Below are 25,292 nucleotides of genomic sequence, written 5' to 3'. Positions count from 1 at the left end.
TCTGACAAAGCAGTGATTATGCTGATTTAATTATGTATACATTTCTACATTTAACAATTGCGTTTCCAACTTTTTTGCTTTGGAAGCCCCAGAACATTTTTTGGATAAAAGGAGGGTTCATATATAATGAATCCAAGCTTCTTGATAGTTTAAGCTTGCGTAGAGGAGGAAAAATACTAGATAGGTATTTAATTTTGGATGAAGTTTCCCCTAAATACCTTGAGAGGAACTGTGTATCTGTGCAAATTGAATGATTAACAGCTCATCAGGTACCTAATTCCTGTAAATTAAATTCCACTGTCAAGCAGACCAGCTTTCTACTTGGCTAAAAATGATATCCCAAGACCAAATGAGCAGGAGTTCTGGGCACTTCCCATCACCTTGTTTAAACTCCATGGTTTATTTCTGGGAAGAAGCTGAAATAAAGCCCATCACCACGGGCTCCCTTACCACGTTGGGGCGCTTGACAATGTTCTCCAGCTTGGTGTGACTGAACTCCAGGCTGATGACGTTGTAGAGCTTCTCCCGCTGGGCCTCTGGGGTCTCGTAGTACCTCACGAACTGAGACATGCTCATCTCCACTCCTCTCTGTGTGTTCACATCCATCACATCCACGATCCGGCGGCTTCCTGCAAACACAGCAGCAGTCTCAAAACATCTGCCTTGGCTTTATTTATGTATATATACACATATGTATGTATATTATTTTATATATGTCTATATATATCAGTTCTCAGTGACTGCAGGGAAACTGCAGGAAAAGAGGATAAGAGACCAGTACCAGCCTCTCCATGACTCCTAAATCTCAAACAGTGAGAAAGGAACTAACTTGGAGCTGGACTTTTTCCCAATATGACACTGAACAGGTCACGTGGTTCACAGAGATGGCGAGAGCAATTTCCTCCTTTATGTGAATTGATGTGAGCAGAAGTACATTAAAAACTATGAAGAAGTGATACAATATGGTAGTAGGGGGCAGGCAAGACAAATAGCTCTCCAAATCATACTACAATTTTCTAAACATCCATATGTCTCTCAAGATGCTTTTACTCATGGACAGAAACTATCCACAAAGAGCAAAAACTGCCTTGCATCACTGGATACTGTAAACTGCTGAACATTCCCAATTCCAGTCAGCACCAGTGGGGATGAAAGCACTAAATGCCATAGAGGAGTGAGCCCCCACTTTGGATCTCTCAGCAAAAACTACAGGACATACTTTCAGCTCCTCAAGTGGCAGACATACAAGTCTCATTAGCACCAGAATGTTGAGCAGCAGTTTTAGTCGAGCCTTCAGCTTTACACAGATTAATCCACAATCTTCTCTTTGGCCAACTGGAAGGTTTCACCTCTCCCAGCAATTTTATCATCCTAATTAGCAGTTCATTTGTGTGTGAGCGAACAGGAGCCCATGAGAGACATGCCTCATTTCCAGGAGAGGTTTCCAGCAAACAAACTTGCAATGCTTCCAAAAAATCTCTCCAAAACCATTTTCACCGCCGAAGAAATGACTCAAAATAAATTGCATTAAAACAAAATGTAGGGCTCATATGCACCATCAGAGGGAATTATTAATAATTACAGCACCTGGCCTATCATGTGCTTGGGAGCAGTATTTCAGCAAGAGTGATAGCTTGGATTGCAGCTCTCCATTACAAACATCCTTAGCCCCTGATAGCAGTGACAGTGACAGATGTGATAATGATTCTGCAAAAGAACTCAAGACCATAAAGCTTTGAAATCAAGACGAAAAATTTATATAGTGTAAATCTGGAATCGTCCCACCAGCCTGTCAGTCAACCTCCTCGTTCCAAGGCCAGGGAACAGGATCCCATCCTTGGGCTGGGCTTGGGACTGTCTGGAGTGTTGCCACCTTGAGGCAGGATGAGGAGAGTTAAGTTACGTGTGGAAAAGCACAAGAGTCCTTAAATTTTGTATCTGCATGTTTGAAACAACATATATAAAATCTAGTTATGGGTTGGGAGGGGTTGTTGTTGTTTTTTTAACGGTAAACTTTACTATCTAGGGGAGTGGTCTTTTTTCAATCCCACAGGTCAGCAGCTGGGGTGGAGTCCTGTTAAACAGGCCCCTAATGAAAGCCATCCTGATCTCCACTTCCAGAGCCTGGGATCAAAGCAATGGCTACAGCCTGGAGGGGTTAAGGACACAGATACTGAAAAATTCTATTTGAAGGGCTACGTGGCTGAGCCTGGGACCTGCCATATTTTAGTCTAGGTTTGATCTCAGCTTTGCTGGAAGCAACCTTGTAGAGCCTCTCAATTATCCTTTCCAAAAGAAAAATCAGCAGTTACCTGATGAATTAAGAGTATGAGGAGCAGTTCAATAGCAGGTTTGTTAAATGAACACGATTATCAATTACAGGCAGAAGAGCTTAAGATTTGAATTGATAATCTCTTGACTTCCAAATTAAAGAGTAATTTGAGGGGATGTTTTTCTCTTAAGCCACAGTACTGTCAAACAAGCCCATACATAATGATTCTTGGAGTACTGCTCACAGAATTTGAGATGTATAATTACAGGTTCACATCCTGGTGTTCACTGCCCACTGCACAGCAGCCCTGGCTCACTGCCAGCTTTATCTCTTCTGTCCTGAAAAGATTCAGCTCTTTCTTCTATCTCCTGTTCCTAATAGAAGGTGAAAAAATATCATCTAGGAGAGTAAAGGACAAGGGAAAGAAGCACACAAAGGCTCCAAAAAGTGGTGGCAGGCTGAGAGATCTCAGGTCAGGCTGGATTTTTGGGCAGTTCCACACGCATTTTACTATGATCCATTTCTGTTAACCAGTTCCTAGGCATCCCCTTGCCACACTCTCACCATGTTCTCAAAGAATGGACCTCGCTCAACCAAGCCTGGGGCAGCCCAGCAGGTCCCAGCAGGATCTCAGTGACCCTGGCAGCCTCTTGTCCTTGTTCCCACCTATCCCTCACTTCAGCTCATCACCCACTGGACATGGATTTACAGACACCTGGAGCCCTGGCAAAGTCTCTTCCTGCTGACATGGGAAGCTTCAGTGCGCCATGCACCACTTCACCCTTGACTTCCCTGGATGATTTTCCAGTGGAACTCTGGACTGGGCAATGTGGGATTAAGAAGCACTGCTTCATCTCTGGCAGCAGATGTGACTCAGAGGTGGAGTGGTGATGCTGGGGGATTTTACAGCCTAAAGAAACATCTTCCTCTCCTGCTGCTTGCTCATGGAGCACAAGTGAATCCCCAAAGAATCACAAAGACAGTAACTAAGAAACAAGCTAGTGCCATCTCTGACAAGGGGAACAGACAACAGCAAGAAGGAGACAGAAGAATCAATTGCAGGGATGTAAGCTGGAAAATAAAATCCATCAGGATGAGCTACAGAAGAACGATGCTTTACTTAAAACCTTAAAAACATTATCGTTACTCCAGCCCATGTATTAGTAAAATCCACATTAAAATTAAGGGGACAATAGCATATGTAATATCTGTTCCCATTATTTGGAGACCTATTGACCAAGACACTGTAAAGATTCTAATAGATTGAATTGTACAACTGTGTGCTGTAATATCCTTATTTTTTTAATACAGAAATGAACATCTGGAGGAAAAATGACTTGTCTCCCACTGCCCACCCTGGTCAAGTTGGTTTGGTGTGGAGAGCTGGTCCTTTGTGTTCTGGGCTTCTTGGTAAAACAAGAGCAACAGGGAAGCAAACCTTGTCCACTTGTCAGAGAGAGAACTGCACTCCAGGAATGCAGATTACACAGGCACCTTCGCTGCATCAGCAAATGATTTCCCAAATCACAGCTCACCAAGCCCACCCCAGACACTTCAGGAATGATGGGCTCCAGCTCTGAAGTCATTCAGTAGAACTCCTGTTGATCTTCCCTGCAGAGTTTGCACCCACGCTTTCCTTCATGTATAGAATATTGTAATGATTTTCCAGAGAGGGAACAGGGAATGGGAAATACTGGGACTATAAAAATCTCCTCTGTGGTCCAACAGCTGCCATTTCCTATTTCTAACCAGGTGAAGCACTGCCTTCCCCTGCCCTGAGCTTCAGGTTATCCAAGCTGCCAGACTCCCATCTTCAGAATAGCCCATCATTTCCCATGACGTGGATTTAGCATGGATATTTGGAGCAGTGGAAGCAACGCAAACGTGAACCACACAGTAGAGTATGAGAAATGCACAGGAGGTGTGAATCAGAGCTGCAAACGACACCAGAGTTTTCTAGGCTGTGGTCTCTTCTCCAGCACAGCACCAGCAGGAAAAGGTGCAACTCCCCCACAGCAGAGGAAAGAGGAAATGTCCGTTCTGTAAGAATGATTACCAAGCCTGTCCATTAAGAGGATAAAGCTACCTTGGAGAATTATTTTAACCCTCTGTGTCTGAATTGAGATCTGTGCTGAAGGTACAATATAGTGTTGACAACCAGAAACCAACCTGCAATGCCGAGGGACCGGCCCGCTGGTCCTGCCTAATCTTTATGCTTCTTACGAGGAAAGAATCCCTGGTTTGTAAAGCAGGATTTTTGGCAGAGCCTCAGGAAATCTGCCAGCCTCACTAGCGGGTTAATTGTACCTAAAGACTGAGGCTTTGACTTGCATCCCAGTTAATCCCCCCGGAGCTCCCGGAGCTGGAAGCACGTATTCTTCTGCTGCCCACGGGAGACTATTATGATATCCCCTGCTAACTGGGAGGGATGTGAATCCGAGCAGAAAGTCCTTGCTCAAGTGGAGCTATTCCCGACATTCCCTGCATTTCACAGCGAGGGTACGAACAAATTAAGAGACGCGTCCCGATCCCATCACTCCCAGTGCCACCAGAGGGCACAGAAGAACAAAGGGAAACGAGCCCGGACATCGCACACAGCTCTCCCCCCCACACCTCCTCACCCAGCACCTTCCCCAGCACAGCCGGGCCCCCAGGAAAGGCGTACGCCAAGGATCCCGCTTTGCAGAGCTCTCTGCCTTCCCTCCTCCCCCTCGGCCAGGTCTCTGTCCCCAGCGCCACTCTGGCTGTGCAGCAGGAGCCCTTTCAGTGCGGTCACAGCATCTCCTCCTTATGGAGGTGTAAAACTGCCGTGCCTGACGCGAACCTTCCCCTCCGGCCCCTCTGTAGCTTTATCACTGCATATAAAAGTGCCAAACTGCAATAACCCGCGTTAGGAGCTGTTTGCACACAACAAACGCTGTGCAGAGCGTGGCCGCAGGAACTGCCTGTGGAACTGTTCAGCCTTAATGCTACAGGACTGGGCCGGAGAAAGGGGCTCAGGGCAAATCATGTGTTTTAGTGGCATTATATAGAATTAATCCGTATCCCTACACCTACCGAAGCCATCATTTCTAATGATTCTTAGAAGCTTCAGACAGTGAAAAGCACACAGAAAAAAAATTCCTTATACAAAGAAGCATTTTACTTCCAATTTTTTGTACAGTATACCAATGCATTAACCTGTAGTATAAGCATACTCCAGGTGGCTGAAAACACAGAGCACACAAATAACAGTTATAGAAAGAAAAATAATACAAGGTCTAAGAAAAGTGGGACAGGATATAACTTTGGTGAAAATCTTATGTTTTATTTATCTATCAAATTTATTTTAAGACCATTAATCATTTCCTAAAATGTCTCAATATAAAATACATCTAACAGTAACAATAAAGAAAAACGTTATAAAAATTATAAGCTTTCCACCCTCTGAAACCTCATCCTCAGCCCATAATGAGGAAAACTTTGGCCTTGATTTCCCTCCTACTTGGCAGTTAGGAAATGGAAGAAGACCTTCAACTACACTCACATCACCAATCAACATGTGCACTATACCTGCAGGAACAATCCTGCAGCTCCCCTCTGGTCTAGAAGGGTATTTGAAGGTGTCAAAGGGTTGGTAGCACCCCCCCCACATCTTGTACCCACAGTTATGAGGACATCTGAAGAAATATACAGCTATGATTACATCAAACCTCCAAAACATGCTGGTATTAATGTATATTTTTTAGGTGAAGGCAGTACACTTGAAGGTAATTTTGAACTAAGGTATATTATGACACTAAAGCATAACAACTACCATAAAATATTTAGGATTTTGGGTGGTATCATTCCAAAATAAGACAGCTCATTTCTAGTTTGGATGAATTAAAGCAGAGGATGCTTATTGCAGAAACACACTGTGGCTATGGGGAGTTTTTCTAAAATAGCTTTCTATTTTCTTTGTTCTGCTTGATTGTCCCACAAGGACAATTCAGCTTTAAATCCACCTGTAGACAGAGGCTTTGAGATGCCTGTGACCACACCAACACGTCTCTTCAATTTCACTTTCACGTCCTGACATCATGGAAATACATTCTCTTGAGAGGTTGTATTTTTGTTGTAATGTTCATTCAAAGCAGATTTATTGCTGTTTATATCTGGACATGAACATGACTGTTTTTAGCAAAACTGTCCCAGTTTAACTAAGATTTTTTTTAAGAGTTTGCCTGTGTTAGGCAAAGGACAAACTTAAAGAGAGCTCAAACAGGAAGTTCAGCTCTAAAAATAGAACCGGTTCTACTTCCAAAATGGCAAGTCAGCGGACGTGCTAAACATAGGCAAGTGAGTGTTATAATATTTCATTTTTACTTCTAGCAGAAAAAAAAAGGCATAATGAGAGAGCATCAAATGCCTTATTTTTATTTATTTTATTACACAAAAACCCTAATTGTGGTTCAAAGCTCACTCACCTGACACTTCTGATGCACAGAGCCCCAGTGGAAACTTATGACAGAGGTGGAAGGCTACATCCATCACAGCTTAGCCCAGCACTGGTTAGTGCTGAGAGCTAAACAAGCACCAAAAAAATATAAAAATAATAAATGTATATATATATTCCTCCACCTTTCTGCAAGGGAGAAAGACAGCATGAGTTTTCTGCCAGTTCAACTTCCTGAACCACCTCACTACAAGAAAGCGGAAAGCCTGTGCCAGCACACAGGAGGGGATGGGAGAGCAATGCCAGAAGTGAGGAGAGAAGGAAGAGAATGAGCAGGACGTCAGTTTAAACTTGCTTAATTGGCATGGCAAAAAAAGCAAATTGTTGGATGCAATAGGGAGCACAAGGAACAGAGACGCTTCCCCTGGTCACATAACAGGCAGCAGCAGCAAAACCAGAGGCCACTTTAGATGACAAAGAGATGGTCTGGCACCAGAGCCTGGTACTGGAATTAAGGAAGAAGTTTCTATTTCCAGTCTATCAGGAACACTGGGTAAGTTTTAACCTCTGTCTGCCCTAGGTCCTGGTTTCATGATACAAACTGTTCACCAATACTCAAGAAATTGATGAGGCTTAAATAATTTTTTTAAGCGGGGTCAGCTCCCTGCCTGTTTCCCAGCACAGTTCTACAAACATCAGGGCAAGGATGTGCAGCCAGCACCAGCACTGTGGGAAATCCCATGGTGACATCAACCACAGCCCCAGCTCCCTCCGGCTATTACAGACTGCAGCTTTTCTTCTTAAACAATAAGCTGTTTAAGAGGCACAAAACCAGTGAGTGTTACATGAAGCAACATCCTCTGAAAGTCTGCAATACAACACTTTAATAGACAGAGATTTCCACTTTATTCATGCACTGCTCCACCTTAACACTGGTGGATGCCAAAGTCCCAAAGGGTTCCTTCAGAGCTGCTACAAACCACTTCAATTTCCAACAAATTAGAGCCCTCAGACTGTAGGAAAATCACTAATGGAACCTTCACTTGAAAAAAATCCATTCAGAAACTCTGATGTCCAGTTACTAGTTTTAGTTTTGCTCAGGAGAGAACACAGTGCAGCTCCACAACTTTGTAATTCTTCCTAGCACTGAGCAAACATGGAGCAGGTCAGAAATCCCATTAGGCTGTCTGGTCGACATATGGGACTGCTGGTGTGCCAGAAAGAAGGGATAGATTCCATGGGAAACCAAAAAAACCCCACCTGTCAAGTCCTACTGGTCCTGTTTACAGCAAAGTGTGTTGATCTCTTTATCACTATTGGTTCATGGTTGGCAAGAGTATGCTAAGAGCACTTGCTCAAGTCTGGAAGGATTTATTTGTACTTCCTCACAAGTTTCTCTGGAACTGGGGAGTAATACAGGTTCTGTACAGTACAGTACAGCCTCACCAAGGAAAGAGGGATACAGAGAAAACAGGAGAGGTCGCTCAAGGGAAAAGAAAGAAAAAAGTACAAAGACAAAAGGATGAGCCAATAAACCTCCGGTGCTGTACTTTGGAAAGAGAAACCTGCTAGACAGAATTGGAATCAATAATTTCAATGAAATAGCACGTTTTATTTTCTTTTATTTTTTATTGTCCAGATGTTTCCTCTTTGCAGTACTCAAATTTTAAAATAAATGCAGCAGCTAGAAGTCTGTCTAGCTCATACCAACAGTACCTATAAACCCTTTTGTTGACAGACCATTGGTTTGACTCCATCTGAGCTTACAGGCACTGGGAAATTATCATTTTCAGTGGTAATATTTATTTACTGATTTTAGGCCTGACTTAGCACATTTTCCAATTTAGAGCATGAAGCATGTTGACAGTCCTGACAGAACGACTGTGAGGAATTTGGAACTTGACTTTAAAAACAAAGCATTTTTAAAAGATAGTGTGAGTTTTTAAAACAAGCTTTGGTCACAAAACAACATGATGGAGGAAACAATTTATTTTTATGGCCTGGATCTCAAACACATGTTTCTGAATAACATCTGAGACAAATCAGTGGGACCCTGATGTAAGCTGCTTTCTGATTCTCCATTTTTCCTCTTGGAAAAGTTTGTAGGCAGGTACATAACTCAGCTCCCTGAAAACACAGGCTTTGAATCTGTAATCTCAGATCAATGGAAATAGTACTGACTTGCAGTTATTTTACAGTCACTTGTGAGGAACATCCAAATTCAGCCTCCTCATGCAAGGAGTCATCCTTGTCTCCTGCTTTGAGGTGCTGCTCCTCTCAGCTATCAGAGATATGTAGGTCTCTTGTGGATCTGAGTCCCTTGATGAACTCAGGGTGTGACCTGCAGGGTCCAGAGGCTGAGGTACCCTCAGTCTGAATTCTCACAGCCTGAGGAACACATTCACGAGCTGGCATAAAACTACACAGATGCTGGCCTTCCCAACTATGAGAACAAGGAGGATGTTTCATTAACTCAGTTCTCTTAATATTCCAACAGTCCCACTTACATGAAAAAAAAAGCAGAACCCAGAGAGCAGGCCAGGCACAGATCACACAGTGGGGCACAAAATCCCCGTGAGTAGTAAGAGGAGAAATCTTACAGTGAATGGAAATATTTCCTCCAAGTACCTCCCCTCCCATGAGATCAGTGATGACTCCTCTCCCCTAGAAGAGCCTGGTCCAATGTGTTTTGAAAAATGCATTATTTGGGCACCAGGAGCAGAGCACAGACCTTGCTGCTTTCTCCTTGTCCCTCCCCACAAGACTCCTGGAGACACAGCCATTAATGACTCCTGACTCAGCTCTTCTGCTCTTCCCAACGTGGCATTCCCATTCACAGGACAAATCCCCACACCAGGGGAGAACCATACATCTTAATCAAGACTTGGATGCAAGTCTGGGGGCAGACTTTTGCACTTCCTTTGAGCAGCCAGTTTAATTTTGGGAAGTGCTCCTTACAACAGAGCCTCTCTAATGAGCCTCCCTCCTAACTCCTCTCGGTCTCCAATTTCACAACTTCCTTGAAACAAATGGAGCGTTGCTCTATAGAAAAAGCCACACTGGGTCCCTATTCAGCAGAAATGATGGAAAGTTTTCTGAGCTGCAGTGTGTGGCTGCTTTGTCCTTCTTTTGTATCTACATGGCTAATTTTCTTTCACAGGATGGAGAACTGTACATTGATTAAGACAAAATTTCCCCTACTTGCCCGCAGACCACACTACAAGCCTCTCAACTTGCTTTGTAGTTGGATGTGAATTCAACCATGATACAATTTTCAGAACAGATCAATTTGAGAGGAGCAGCAAACACGCAGGAGGAATGAACCAAAAAAATCACTAGGGATCAGCTACTCAGGGACACTTCTCTGATTTGCTTTCAGCTTTTTTGAGTAGCTGCTAACAAAAAGCTGAACATTTGCACAGCCAGCTCAGAGACCATTGTGCTGGCACACCACAAGAAATGTATGCTAATGTAAAAGGAGTGTTTTACATGGTCTCTGCCCTCCCTCCTGCCTTTACCCACCTGACCTGCACCACAATCTTCTCTTCCATGGAAACACCACTTATGATTCTTGATTCAGTACTGAATGAAATTTATACATGTGTATGTGAATACATCTATAAACATGTGTACAGTTTTTAATAGATATATAAAACACATTTTATAAAGCCAGAATAATTATTACCTACAATGTTTACATCTCTTTCTATTCCTTTTTCAATATCACCTACTTCCAGAAGCATGGATATGGGGGGTTCTTGTCTCTCTGTGGAGTACCTGGCATGCATACTCTCATTTTAGCTGGAATTTGTGGGGACTACAGCAGTGTGTGTATTTAAGAGAAAAGAAATGGCTGGATGAAAGATGCAGAGCCTCACATAGTTTATGGCTGTTAGGTACATTTGATGGACAGTAATCCTTTCTGTCCCAACTGAATTTAAATTATTTACATCAGCCTGCTTACATTAACTAGTCAGGGAACTTGTTCCTCCCCACCACAGTCCCTGCACAAAGAGGCCATGGCTTGCCACATTCACTATATAATTTACAGTTTACAGGAAAACTAGAAACTGAGACTCCCCAAATTCTGATTTTAGCAAATCATTTCACTTTTCAGTCTGGTTCCCACCTGAGAAAACAAGGCCACACTTTCTGCTGTACACCACTACACTGCAGAATTGCAGCTCCTCCTAGAATGAGGAAAACGTTGCAATACCAAACTTCACAAACCTTGCTTGGGGCTCTCCCCTGTGAAAAAAAAATCTAAACAGCCAGGGAAATACTCCTCTGCAGGTCTGATTTCATCCACTGATGTTAAAGAAAGCTCAGATCCTCACTTCAGGGCACTATGATGCACTTAGTGAACAAACCATGAGCAGATGTGTAACAGCACACAGCATCTCCTCCAGAACTTGTCAGCAGCATGAGGGAAGGCTGACCTGCACTTGCAGTGCCAACCCGCCCCCCCTCCCCCCCACCCATTAGTAGGACTTTTCCCTTGAAAACATCAGGGATTTAATGATGCAATTTATTCTATTATCTTGCTCCCCTAACACCATGATTATAAACTCATATTGAGGCAGAGACCTTCACACATATTTCTTTAAACAGTCAATTTGCAACTGAAATTTTTGGCTCAGCTCCTGTTCTTTTGGTGTTTCTAATGAGAAGGCAAATCCCAGCAATAATCAAGTATTTCTTCAGTTACTCCCACCAAAGAAAGCGACAGGATATGTAGACCCTTGGTTTTCCTTTCACCCTTTGTCTTGAGATCAAAGCCTGCTGCCAGGTCTTTAGGGATTTGACAGAATCACAGGAATCAAATATTGAAATGATCTGTTAGGTCCCATCTTGTGCATCATCTCCTTGGGCCAGATAAAGATTGGTCTCTGCAACAGTTACTGGAGCTTGCTCATGTTTGCTCTTTACTGCCATACCTCAATGCACAAATTGTATCACAATTAAAAGCTTTGCTGCTTTCAACTTTACTTGGATTCTTTATACAAGATGAAAACACCAAAGCCTTTCACTGCAGTTTGTGAACACAGCAACCAAACATTTCCTACACTTGTGAGCATCATGGCCCAGTCCAGTCTACAGCATCAGATTTTAATAGCAAATTACATGACTGATGACACATCCTTCGCTGCTCCTACACTTTTTCTTTTTGAATTCTATAAATAAACCCTTAGTGAGTTAGTTAAATAAAATCAATCAGTGAGTTGATGTCAGTTGTTAGACCACCCCATGAATAGTCTAAGTCCTGTACTTGCACTGTTCCCACTGATACAATGCCTGGCTGGGCACGGTGAATTCCATAGGACAATGCTGCTGATCCTACAGAAGTGACCGCTGTGGTCACAACTTTAACCTCTTCAGCCCAGAGACCACAATAACCCAAAGTCTCTTTTCTTTCTTACAATGTTTGAAATCTCCCCTTTTGCCACTTGCTGGGATTGCAAGCTCCACTTTAGGGGTGCACAACAAATACCTACCCTGGTGCACAAAGCTACACCAGCCCAGAGAGGGAGGAGGTGATGCACATCACAAACCCAGCACCACTTTCATTCATTTACTTTTTTATTTACTTTATTGAGGTACGAGTGTAAAATCTGGGATTCGATAGCCTTAGACTGTGAGCCTGTGGCAAGCAAACTGAAAATAGGTCAGCTAAAAATTCGAAATAAAAGCAAATACATCCAGACTGGCCATTACTGTTTAGAGAGACACTGTGCCTCATGCAGGGTCTGCACACCTATCCAGGGAGCTCCTGGGCAGACTGGGACAGCCCAGGGAAACAAAGGCAGTGCAGAGTCAGAAGGGAGGCACTGCAGATGCCACAGAAAAGCAGATACTCTTCTCAGTTCAACCAGTGATGACCCAAGAAAACCACTAAAAAAAAACAATAAAAAGAAGTAATCAAAGGAAGAGCAAGGAGCTCAGAGTGATAGACTGAGGCACACATCCATGAGCACTTCCTCTTTCTCTCTCCCTTACATGGTTCACAGCTTCCAAAAGTATTCAGGGCTGCCACCTTCAAATTGTGTGATGTCCATGAAGGATAATATAAAGACAAAATTCAAACAAATGACAAAATGGAATGCTTTGGTTTTCTGACATCAAAGACTAAAACAAATGACTGCATTCAGCCCTTGAATTCAGGAGTGGCAAAGGCTGGAGAGGGTCCACAGCGACCAGGGAAGCCCTGGCTTTCAGCAGCTTGCTGAGTAAGGCAGTCACCTTTCTCCCTGCTCAGCCCCAGCAAGCGATCCCCCTTGTTCTGCAAAGTGACTGGCACAGAGCATTCACACAGGTACTTATGTACAGAGAGTCAAGCTGACAGTCTGGGAGAACACACTTTTGCTTTTCTGCCCATCTATGACAGGCACCCCTGCAGAAATAACACTTACCAAAGTTTTCCTGCATATGTGGCAGATGTTTAAGGACACTCTCAGAGGGCCAATGACCCTCAATCGAATTTTAAAACAGCTTATGAAGAGATGACAGTGACATTCTGCCCTTCAGAATTAGCAATCAAATCTACTTTATGCAACGAAATTACAAAGCTTAAGAGTTATTAAATTACAACAGAGCTTTACATCTTTCAAGAGTTGTCTCAAGTTCCTGTGCAGGCCAGGAATTCCTTTCCACCTCTCCATTTGTATTCTTGGCTCACAGCCATTTCAGAGATGAGACATTTCCAACTGCTGAAATTAATCCATCATCTCAGGTTTTACAGAGCATCCAGGATATGGTTCCTATGGAGGTGGGAGTCTGGCTATAGACATGGATGGGTCTGTAAAGTAAAGCTACTGTAGGGCAGTGTTTCATGCACACCCATTACACATGGGTGCACAATCAGGCACTGGTGTCAGAAACAGGAGGTCAAGAACATCACCAAACTAAATTACAGCTGGTTGCTGTAATTTAGCAATTAGTTCCTGGCATTTTTTAAGCCAGGAAAACAGAAAAATCCATCAAGCAATGGCAATGTTTCTTTGGAAGTCTGGCAAAAGACTGAAAAATAGACACCTAAGCTCAACTAAACACAACAAGCAAAAAACCCATCCTTTTTTAATTCTCCTTATTATTGCCACAGACCAGAGTTTTCAAAGGGAGGTTTAAAAGCTTGTTGTTATTTCCCTGTGACTTTTAGGTACTCCCCTGCAAAGATGGTACAACAGTCACATTAGAAACAGAAAGTAAGATTTCAGAAGAGTTTGGGACCAAAGTCTCATTAACTTCCCATGGAATTTATGTGCTTTGGAAAAACCTAGGACCATATCCTTAAAGGGTTCTGTAGCAAATGTGCTTCCTGTGATTCAAAGAAGAAAAGAGAACAAATGAGAGGTTTAAATAGCACCAGCAAACTATAATAATGAGTACTTAAAAACCCAACAAGTTTACACAGAACACAACATTTTTCAGGCTGTGTTCTCTCTCTGTTGACTCCCACGCACAATCAGATGCATGGAGTTGTGATCATCCCATTTCACATTCACCAAACATCCTTCCCTCCCCAGGTTCAGCAAGGCATTGAATAAGTTTTGAATATACCACACGTTGGAAATGCAAACCTGGAGGTTCAGGCAGATCTGAGGGATATGCTAAAAAAATGCAGGGACAATGACATATCAACATCTCCAGTGACAGGAGAAGTTAATAAAACAAGACTTTTCATCTGCTTTATTTGAACATGAGATAGTGAGTGTAGCACACGTTCTAACCTAAAACTAGAAAAAATATCAGCAATGATATGCAATAGGAAGATGCTCACTAGTATTTCCAGAAGTAATTAATAGATAATTTCAAAATTTGGCACGGAGACAGGAATTCCCCCATGTGCTCATAGTGTCAACATGGCTGTTCCATCCAGCACAAATTCCACAGCAAGAAAAAACTATTTGCCATAAGAACTGTGATTTTTCAGGTACAACTTACAGTCCATTTCCCAAATATTTTAGATCTTTTGAATCAGAGTTTCCACCTGTGATGCCAAAAGTTATCAACTGTATTATAAAAAGGACAGGTGACAATGTTCTGGACCACTTAAGGGGTCAGCACAATGACTCCCAAGGGAGTTTGACCAAACATGATATGAAAGGACCCATGATGTGATATCTAGCCAAGAGCAGGTACAGGGATTGCTGATCCAGCTGTGATCAGGCACGCTTTTACAGTAAACTTCATCTCAAAGTTAATTGAAAATGTTATTTCTGCTCCATTGTTTCATAAATGCAATTTTATTTATAAATATCCTCCCACTTTGCTGGCCATGTACACAGGAATCTCCACCCCCTAATACTTCAAAGGACATCAGTCTTGAGGAAATGCAACTCCCACACTTTGACTGTTATACAGGAAAAACACTGTTGTTATGCAACACTACGCTGTTCCAAAACATCTCAACATCAGACCCTCAGCTCCAGCAGCCTCAGAGACAGGAATGGCAGTTTACCAGCCATGGGACAAGTTCACAAAAAACTGCAACAGGGTCCAGATAATTACAAGGTTTATGCACGAGGCTTATCCACAGGAAAAAGGTTTTTTTCTGTACCTGCAAATGTGCACATGCAGGTATTTAGGAAATCCATAAAATTCAGGTCTTTATTTTCTAATTTAATGCAGATTGACCAACAAATAGCACTTCCCACACTACTTCTCAAACATTTTCTGCCAGATATCTGGGGATTTTTCCTGAGCTTATAAATGGTCATAAATTAAGCAAGATTGCTGAGTTGTTTGTGAAAGAAGGTTATCAGAGATAACCCCTCTCTCACTGATAACCCCAAGTGAGCAGAAATGAGGCACAAGTTCCTCTCCTTTGTTTTTCTTAGCTACATCTTTTCCAGACTTGATATTCCTATTGACTATAAAAGAGTAATTTTTTAAAAACTTGGTCTTTCAGAATGCAGCATTTGAGCTAATTTTAAAGATTAACTCCTGCCACAACACAGGTAAATAAACCCTGTAAATTCTAACTAGCAGGAATGCAGTTAAAAGTCTCCAAGAAGGACTGCAGCCAACACATCCAACACCCAGCTTGCTCCACAGCAACGACTTCTTGGAGTGCAGGATCACTATTGAGTAACAATTTCAGATAACAATAAATAACACACCCATCTGCAATAAAAACAGATTTCAAAGGAACATACAGTATGATCTCCTACTCAAAATGTAGCTTTTCTTAGAGTTAAAAAACATTTATTTTGCAAAGATTGCTAGGAAACATTTGATGACAGTCACGAGTTCTCTGGTTTGTGTCTCATCAAAAGCCAGGCAGTTTGCAAGGCTTTGTGCTCAGCCTCTCTTCACAACCATCCCTCAAAGCACTGACCTGCCCTTACACTGATAAATACTGAGGAGAGAACGCAGGCAAAAGGTGATAGAGCTCCAGTCACACCTTTTACAAACAGATGCTCTACAACAGAATTTAAAAAAAAAAATAGGAACTCAATCAAGAGAACTGCTGCTTTCCAAAAGTGTTTGTAGGACACCTGTTAAGAGCAAAAGCATTCCCTCCCTTCCAAATGGCCAATTATCCAGCATGAGATTGGAGTCTGGTCAGCACAACTACTAATTAGGGTTCTCCCAGCCTTTTTAATTCACAAATTGCTTCTCCATGCCTTCTCCCAGATGCTGAGAGTTATCACAAATGTCTACAAACACAACTGGACAAGTATTTAAAAGCAATTCTGTTCTGTATAGAGTTAATCCAGTGCATTCAAAATAACTCACCCACTAATAGCTTCACATCTCTGACGGTGAAATCCGGGTCAGGCATTCTGTAATTAGCAAAGAAAGCAATGTTAAATACTGTCAAGATAAGTATGGGTACACTCTCGTTACCATAATAAAAGAGAAATAAATGTATAGTGCTCTTTGTCCCTAGTGCAGGAGGTAGAATCAAGCAAGGCCTCTCTGAAGTGTGGACAGTGCAAGTTTTAATGACACACATGACATCTTTGCATTGGCAAGTGTACAACAGTTTCTCTACTGACAATGAAAGAGAAGAGGTGTCTTTTCAAGTACTTTTTATCAGCACCAGAGTGGGAGAGAAGGGAAGGGATTGGTACTGATTTCAATAAAATCCTAAACCTTTATAGCTTGTTAAGCAACTCATGGTGATTTGCAACTCACGGTGCCTCATGTGTTTCCCAAGGTGAGCATTACCACACTTGCCAAACTGAGGCACAGAGCAGTAAAACAACCTGCTCAAAGTCACATCATCACAGGTTGAAATCATGGCTTGGGAATAAAATATATTTTAAAAAAAGAATCAAAGCCCCTTTGTTTTAATGACTGTTCCAACCTCCTCGTCTGGCAGAAGACAACCCGGCTGTATTTGGTGCGTTGGGAAATGGTTCAATTCAATTTGGGCTAATTCAGAGCTAAATTAAATGGTAGCATAATTAGTTCGGGGATGTTGATGCATTTACAGGATCACTTCTAACACAGGCAATGTTTTAGGGATTAATGTAATTAGAGAGTAGCCTGGTACATCAAGTGAGCGACTTCTACCTGTCAGGGAGAGAGTAAAATTCTGCAGCATATAAACTGGACAGAAGAAGAAAACAAAAACAGTAGTGGGGTTTTAAGGGTGATTGACTTCATTTTACTGACAATATTTCACACTTCACATTGCACAAAAGCTGACTAAGGAATTGTAATGAAAAACAGCCCAGTGGGACCTGCCAGCTCAGTGCTCTGCTCCTCTTGTACTGCCCCAGGTTGAAGATAAACAATTTTCCTCTGGACTTTTGCCATCATTTAGTTGAAAATTAGAACAATCCAGCCCATGGGAAAACATGCAGAACAATAATTTTTACTATTAGGAAACCACTAAAAGGTAAAGTTAAAAAATGCATTTACTGGCATGCACATATCTTGAGAACTATTTGCCAAATTCTGCTTGTCCACTTTCTTTTACCCTTATCACCTTCCTCTGGTGGGATGCAGAGGCTGGAAAGTATCTTTTGTTAGTTCTCTGCCAACCCTCACATCTTTGCATTTGGCTGTGAGGGCCTCACAGCTTTGGAATTCACTCCCTTGCCGGAATGAAACAGCCTGAATCTACTGACCTTCAGGGTTCATTCAGAGCTCATCTTTCCTTTCCAAGCACTAGAAAGTCAGAAGTAGGGGAAGGAAGAACTATTTGTGGGTGACAAGAACATGCAACGCTTGTCTGCAAATGACACAGCTTGCTTGTATTTGGTGTCGGAAACGTCCAACAATTAGATGGGCAATCTATTTCATATTCGTATAAATCAAAATAAAAACCAACCACAAAGACGGAGAACAGCCTTAGCCCACATGGATATGAGCAATTCCATTCTTTCTGAGAGCTTCAGCAGCAGTCAAAAATAAACATTACTGAAACTTGAAGAATACAATCCTTGTAAACAATAAACATGTTTAGCTCTTTGGAGAGTACACCTGGCAGATTCTTGGGGTTTTTTCTCTGCAGTCTACGGATGTGTGATACATTAAAAAAAGGAGTACACTAAATGAAAAAATTCAGGCCTGATAACAGCAAGTTTCAAGAATTCATTTTGTAGTTGGGTAGCCTTGGAAGGTCCAGCTTTAATTCCAGCCCACTCTGTTGCCACAGATGACTGGACTTCTTCAGCTCCAGCCACACCAGCATAACTGCCACACTCCCTCTTATACAATTAGGGCTGGTTTGGTACAAAACTATGATAGCAAAAAAAATTTTTTTTTTCTTTAATCTCACCAGTCATTTGGGTTTTTTCTGTTTATAAATCCAGAATAGCAGCAATGAAAGAACTGCACAGAAATGTTTTTTCCTTGATGTTATGCAATTTTCAGACAAATGCATCTTGTGTAAAGCCACCATGAATGCTTCTGAAGATTTCAAACATAAAAAATAGCAAAGAATAGTACAGCAGGGTGACTTAATTCCAAAATATGACTAACTACATTTGAGATTTTCAGCAGTCTGTAATACACAAATAGTGTTGCTTGTTTCCTCAGCCAGAAGAGAAATGCAAACACTTCAGTCTGGACTGGGTGCATTTTAGCAAATGTTTAAAGATTGGCTAGAGAATCTATTCAAATCCTAATGAGGATGAGCTCTGGTCAGCACAGGTATCTGATTAACCACAATACAATGCAAGATGACTGCTGTTCAAATGAGATAACATCTCTCCAAAGAGCATTCTCTCCCTGAGTTACAATCCTGGAAAAAGCCCTCCAAGAAAAACAGCATCTCTTCTGCTCAGAGATCACAGGTGGGCTTTCCTGCTTTCAGACTTACAAGTAGCAGCTCATGATGGTCAGAAGTACAGAGGAAAGCAATTTTCAGGGTTTCATTGTAAGGATTTTTCCTCATTCCTCTCATTCCTTGCCATTTCAGAGTACCTCCAAGCACAGTAACCAAACTGTTCAGCTCTGTACATCTGCCAGGCACAGACATGCAGGCTGACTGCTCAGCACAAGCAGAACTGGAAGCAGGTATCAGTAGTTATTCAAAACATCAGAAGTAACAAAATAATCTTGTATCATGTATTTTGTAGACCACCGTATCTCAAAAGTCACTCTACATATATGTGGATCACCCAATCTACCACATTATGATGGTCACAGCCTCCTGTGATCTGAAGCCCAGGAATGTTTGTGTCTGCAGGATGAGCTCTCATTTTCACACTTCTCTGCTGCTGGAGCAGGAGCTGAACTGGTACCATTGGCACAGCGGGAGCTGAAACATCTCCCCCATTTTCTTCTTGAACTGAGGGGAATTTCATGTGAACTTCCTCAAACACAAGAGGAGGATCTGGCTGCTGGGAAGGTGCTGCAGTATCTCTCACTCCTAAACACTCCCCAGCCTCACTGAACAGCTCATGGCTTCTTCAGGAAGAAATTCTTGAAGCTTTTACCATTTGCCCCTTAGGAGCAGCAGTTTAAAATCAATGCATACAGAGAGGGTCTATTGAGCACTTCTTGTTGAGAGTTCAACATACAAAACTATTTTACTACATCACCAGAAGCATCATAGCAGCTCCTGTTTGCTGTTATAGTAAAGGGACACATGGTTGTCAAATACCCCAAACTTTGCTTCTTCTCTTTCTCTCTTTAAATTATACTGGGGTGGCTTGATTCTTTTTAATTAATAATTGGGACACCCTGGTCACCTCAACTGTGAGGTGTTCCACAGTTGGAAACTGAGGTGAAACTGAGTAAAGTAATGATGCTTTCAAAAAATTATTTTTCTTTCTTTCAGCTGTAGTCAGTTACACAATCCTAATTTCCAAAATTATCAAGGAACATTCATTTAAACTATGGATTATACGGTTGATAAAGTTAATGCTTTTAATACATCTTTCTTAGATGCTGTCACTTTCACAACGTTGCAGGATTCTCTTATTAAAATACCAAATCCATTATGACTGGATATTAACAAAATGCTACCTCAAAAAGGCTCCAGTAATCCCTTATTTAAGTAGACATTATTAAATATTTACAAAGCTGTAACCTTCTGAAGAGACATAATTATAATGGAAAACAACAGGCATCATTAGAATTCCACCTGCAATGAAGGAAAGAATTGAAAACTCAAAAATTGAAGGGAGTTTGTTCTGTCATTACAGCATAGATTGGGTTTAAAAACCTTTGGATTTCATTCCTAACTTTCACTACTGACTTATTTTTCACTGTGTAGTACCATGCTGTATGCACATAACTTTTATAGACCTCATTATCTGCTTGTTTATAAGAGGAAAATAATCATTCCTCCTCTCAAGGGTGCTGACAGTCTTACTAATTGCAATCCATTTTGAGATCATCAAAAGAAATATCAGATACAAGTGGAAAGCATAATGGTTATTTTATAAAAGCATTTATTAATCACCAAAATTTGGTTGTAACTTACTTAATTCCCAGTCCATCCTTATTTCTGAAGATGAGGGGAACTCTGAGAGCTTCTCTTTGCACATACTCAAAAGTAAAATCTGTGAAAATGAATAAGAACAACATCCAAAGGCAATTACAATGGTGTTGGCACCTCACGTTACATTTTCTCAGACTCTCCCCATTTCTCTTTTCTCACCAAAGAATTCCCTATCACCTCAAGAGAAATAGAAAGAGAATGCATATTTTAGATCCAAACCGGAAACCCAATGACAGACAATGCTCTCCCAGCTGCTCCCTATTTTTCCTGTTCACTGATGCACATAAAATAGAAGCCAGTCAGTTTGTCAATTAAGGTCTGTGTTGAAACACCCAGGCTGTAATGAAATACCAAATTAACAGTTAAAAGATAATCCTGACTAAATTACTGCAAATCAGTCTGGTATTTTTTGGGCAAATGTGTAGTTTAAAGTGTATGTGTAAGTTTAGATATTCTAAGTTACACATTTCTGCTTAGACAAATACATGTTTTCTTATGGAGCATTATCTGGTTCTAGCAGAAAGCCCTGATTCTGTGAACACATCATTCTTTTTATGTGGGGGTTACTGTTGATTTCAACTGAACAACTTTTAATTAATCAGAAACGTAACTTTAGGAGCTCATAGTTATATTTTATACAACTCCTGGCACTTAGGAGGTCTGTGAAAAATGAATTGTGGGGAGTCACAGTATAATACACAATCAAAGTGAAAATTAAACATAAATTTGTCATGTTAACACTGGCCAGCATTACCTTGTTGCTCCTCTCTGAGGATTACACAGGACTGGGCTTTCCTGGGGATTTCTCTATGCACTGTCTGACACAATAGCAGTGATTTGGGGATTAGAGAGGAAGTTACAAGGCAGCGATTTGGGTGAGCCATGGCTACAAAACCTCCGCTCCATTTGGAGCCTTCTGCCACAGAGAGCAGAGGAATTCCTGCAGCAGCCATGGACTGTTTCTATGGCTCTGCTATTCCCCCTTTTCTACAGGAAAAAATTACTTTTATAAAGAGTCCATACACTGCCTTAAAATGGAAAGCATTGCTTGACTGTTTAGCACTACAAAATGCCCTGCACTGCCAAACCCAGCGTACACTCCCTGCAGGATATTCAGGTACACACGAGCAGTTTAACTCCAAGATTCATCCAGCTGTCTGTGCTTCCTGGGAGAGCACAAGCATCTCAGCCTGAGCTTGTACTCCTGATGTTTCTCTGCTCTAAAACCCACACTGAAAGTAAGAGGGGGCCCAGAGGCCAAGCTCCCATGCCTGCACATGTACTTCCCTCTATTTTTACAACTTCTTCTTTGCTGTATTCAGTTAGTAATTATGACAAGTAGGATTCCTACTTAAGAGGTACCAAATCAGAGCACTGTAATTATCCATTTACAGAAACATTAAAACTACAGAAACTTTATTGCCAATAGTCTCAAAGTAAGTGCAGTGAATACTCCATTTAACTAAAGTTACCAAGTAAATATTTCTGTGCTAGAGAAGTCGTCCTTTCCCATACGCATCCCCATTAAAGCTATTGCCTTTAGGTAAGCAAATAAATAAACCACAGAGACTTTTTACAGACACTGATCCAAGTCAGAAAGTCAACAAACATCAGGAGTAATATTGGTGGAAGAAGCACTGGAAGCTAAATAGCCTTGCAGACTAGAGAACAAGTAGCTATGACAAACTGCATTCAAGCCAAAAATCACACCACTCCAAGTAGAGTTATCATTAAAAATAAAAACAAGGACATGGGAAAGAAAAAAAACCACTGCTCAACTAATTCCATGTGTTCATATAAACTGTTTTATTCTTACATACTACTGTCATTGTTTTGCCCAGATTCAATTCAACTCTTGGATTTATAGAGGAAAAAAAGTAAACCAATAGTAAAAATAAAACCAGAGCAAATAGCAAGGCAGATCCTTTCTTCCTAATGCCCCAACAAAGCATTTAAATCCCTTGTGGGGTTGAACAAAGCCGACACAGACCACAACAAAATAACAAAAGACACTCATTTATTTTCAAGTTCCCTAGAAAGAAGAGAGCTGCCCAAAGATTTTGGAGCTGCCAAGCCAGGGAAGATGTGGATTGTACTATCCTTAGCATGGAGCAGTGGCAGCCACTGGAGTGTTTGGAAGCTGTAGGGTAGAATGCAATCATTTTCTGGAAAATTAATTAACATTTTCCAGCTAAAAAATAGTTGCTTGTGTTTTGTTTGGAGGAAGACGGGTCAGGGTTGAGCTTATCTCCTAAACAAATACCTTCCTAAGTAAGACAGGTATTTAATTTCTCTACCATATCAGCTTTTCTAAAAGGAGCTTAAAATGCTCATGCAAAACTACGCCTAGGGGAGAAAAGGAAATTTTCTAAACTCGATTAGTGGCTCCGCACAGTTAGGGCAATTTCAGGAGGATTACAGCCGAAACTTCTCTTTCCTGAGAAAGCCATCCTAAACAGGCATCCTCAGTCAGGCCGAGTTTTGGTGATAGCCATCTGGGATTAGGGATCCGTGTCAACAGTACAGCGGTAAATAAAGGTGACCTGCAGCCCCCCCGGCCCGTTTGATTCCCGGGCAAACCTCTCCCGTTTCCCTTCCTGCCCGGCAGCCGTGCGGCAGAGCTGGGCTGTCTGGCTCTGTTTACCGCTCCGGAATTCGAGTCACCTAAGCAAAGCAAGTAACTTTGGGGAGGGGAGCGCTGTAATTTAATATATGATAGACACACAAAGAAGTTATTGACTTTAAAGTCTCCGAGCCTGGCGAACAGGCTCATCAATCGCACCCTTTCGCAAAAAGGGTCCTGGATTCAAGAGGGGGCGGAGGGGGAGCAGGAATCACCTCTGGCTAAGTAGGGGCTGGGGTTTCGGCCTCTCCCGTGCCAGGACCTAATTCCTGAACAGTCCGGTGCTGCGCTGGGGTCACGGTGGCGGGGCACGGCGGGGGGAGCGCTGGGCGCTGCTGCCATGGATCACCGCGCTCATCCCAGCACCGCGGCGGGGCAAAAACCGCCCTCCGGGTGCGGGGGGGACGGGCCGGGGCAGCCCCCCCGGGGCAGGACAGGCTGCAGGACCCCATCAGCAGCCGCCCTCCGGCTCCCCTCGGGCCGGCGGCGTCACCGGATCCCCGGGCAGGGGCGCGGGCGCGAAATCCGAAGCCGGAGCGGAGCCGCACGTGGAGGCGGCGGCGAGCGCGGCCGGACAGCCCCCGGCCCGGCAGTGTTACCTTTGCCGTCCATGGCATGCACGAAATCCCCGTGGTACATTTTACTCTTTAATTTCTCTTCCAAATTGAAACTCCTGATGCTGACAATTTCCTCCACGTCCGAGAGGTCCTCGTTCTCATCGTACCGCCTTCGGCCGATGCAGCGCTAGAAAAGACACAAAAACCAAAATAAAACACATTGTCCGGAAAAGAAAAAACCGAGGAAAGCACATGAATCGTGCACAACTGTTTGATGAACACATTCTGGGGGAAATAATTAAGATGGCAAGGCACAAACTGAACAAAACCTGAACCCAAACAAGCTCCAATCCATCTGCATGCACCTTTTCCATCCCGTGACACGGAACTCAGTAGGAATAACAGGTGCTTGGCTTCAGAAAAACTCAAACTTGGGCTGCTGAGCAGGGGCTGGCGCTGGAAGGCGAGCGGGGGACACGTAACTCGCCGACAATTCACAAGCTACAGCACCGATGCGTTTTGCAATCCCATAAAAAACCGTGAACGGCGGCCAACGCTCCTTAGCGACCGGATCATCATTATTATTATCATTATTATTACTATTATTATTATTACTATTATTAATATTATTACACGTGAACACGAGCTAATTCCCCGGGGAAGGGAAGGGGGGCGAATCTTCGCATCTGATGCCCAGCATCCAGGTTTCGGTATTTACATAATCCGAGTGTTTCCATAGTCACACCGGAAGCGGCGATTTAAAAAACCAGATCGCTTTATGTAACGCCGCGATGGATGCGCAGCCCCCGCGCGCTCCCCCCGCCGCCCCGCACGCTCGACAGCGCCGAAAGCGCGGGGGTCCGCGGCTGAGGGGCAGCAACGAGTTCAATGCGGGGGGATGGAGGGTAGGCCCGGCGGAGGCCAGTGCCGCTGCCCCGGGGAAGCTGCGGCGGGCGCGGAGACGGGGCTGGAGGCGGCCGGGGACCGGCACAAGGTAGGTCCCCGGAGGAGCGGGGGGAGCCCGGTGCACCGGTTGCCGCCGGCGGCTCTGCCCCTCTCCCGGTAGCTCTCGCCCTGCGAACCCGCCCCGCAGCCCCGCGGACACGCGCGGTGGATTAGCGCAAACCCGCACGCACCGGAAAAAAAATGATCCATGATCGTCCCACCCTGCCCGTCCCTCGGTTCCATTCCGCCCCTTCCCCGCTGCCTCAGCCGCGCTCTTGCAAACTAAGTCGCTCCGCTGCCTACGTCCCACATGCATTTCTCCCTTTGCAAACAATTAAGCAAAATCAATTAAAAGGCACGAATAGGAAAGAGACCGAAGCCAGCTACACACCAATCTTCTTCCAGAGTCTTTCTTTGCCTCCATTTTTTTGGAGAGTTTCATCACTTATTTGTCAACAGTTCCTGTCCTGCATATTTGGCCCAAATGGGGAGGAGGCAAAACAAAAGCCATCCAGGGCTCGCTAAAGTTTTGCAATTTTGCACCAGGACTTTTTTTTTTTTTTGGGGGGGGG

At 43.0% G+C, this 25,292-nt stretch overlaps 1 protein-coding gene across 6 annotated transcripts in view; it reads right to left on the bottom strand.

Annotated features, from left to right (window-relative positions):
• The window catches only part of KDM2B (lysine demethylase 2B), a 108,326-nt gene extending 83,044 nt beyond the window's left edge, over positions 1-25,282 (bottom strand). For 2 of the 6 annotated variants that reach the window (XM_042035116.1, XM_042035117.1), the window contains exons 1-5: positions 25,112-25,282; positions 23,818-23,962; positions 20,578-20,656; positions 16,428-16,474; positions 451-629 (exon numbers count right to left, since the gene is read on the bottom strand). In XM_042035116.1, coding sequence (XP_041891050.1) covers positions 451-629; positions 16,428-16,474; positions 20,578-20,656; positions 23,818-23,962; positions 25,112-25,162 — 501 coding nt within the window. In that variant the 5' untranslated portion in view covers positions 25,163-25,282. Of the gene's footprint in view, positions 1-450; positions 630-16,427; positions 16,475-20,577; positions 20,657-23,817; positions 23,963-24,140; positions 24,352-24,408; positions 24,512-25,111 lie in introns of those variants that run through there. The other 4 variants (XM_042035119.1, XM_042035123.1, XM_042035120.1 and 1 more) reach the window with 3 other exon arrangements.
• Positions 25,283-25,292: the final 10 nt, after the last annotated feature.

The sequence above is a fragment of the Corvus kubaryi genome, unplaced genomic scaffold, assembly GCF_017639235.1.
Source record: "Corvus kubaryi isolate FWS band 111438036 unplaced genomic scaffold, C.kubaryi_AGA036_p1.0 37382, whole genome shotgun sequence".
Classification (NCBI taxonomy): Eukaryota; Metazoa; Chordata; class Aves; order Passeriformes; family Corvidae; genus Corvus; species Corvus kubaryi.
This window is presented reverse-complemented; position numbering and strand designations above follow the sequence as displayed.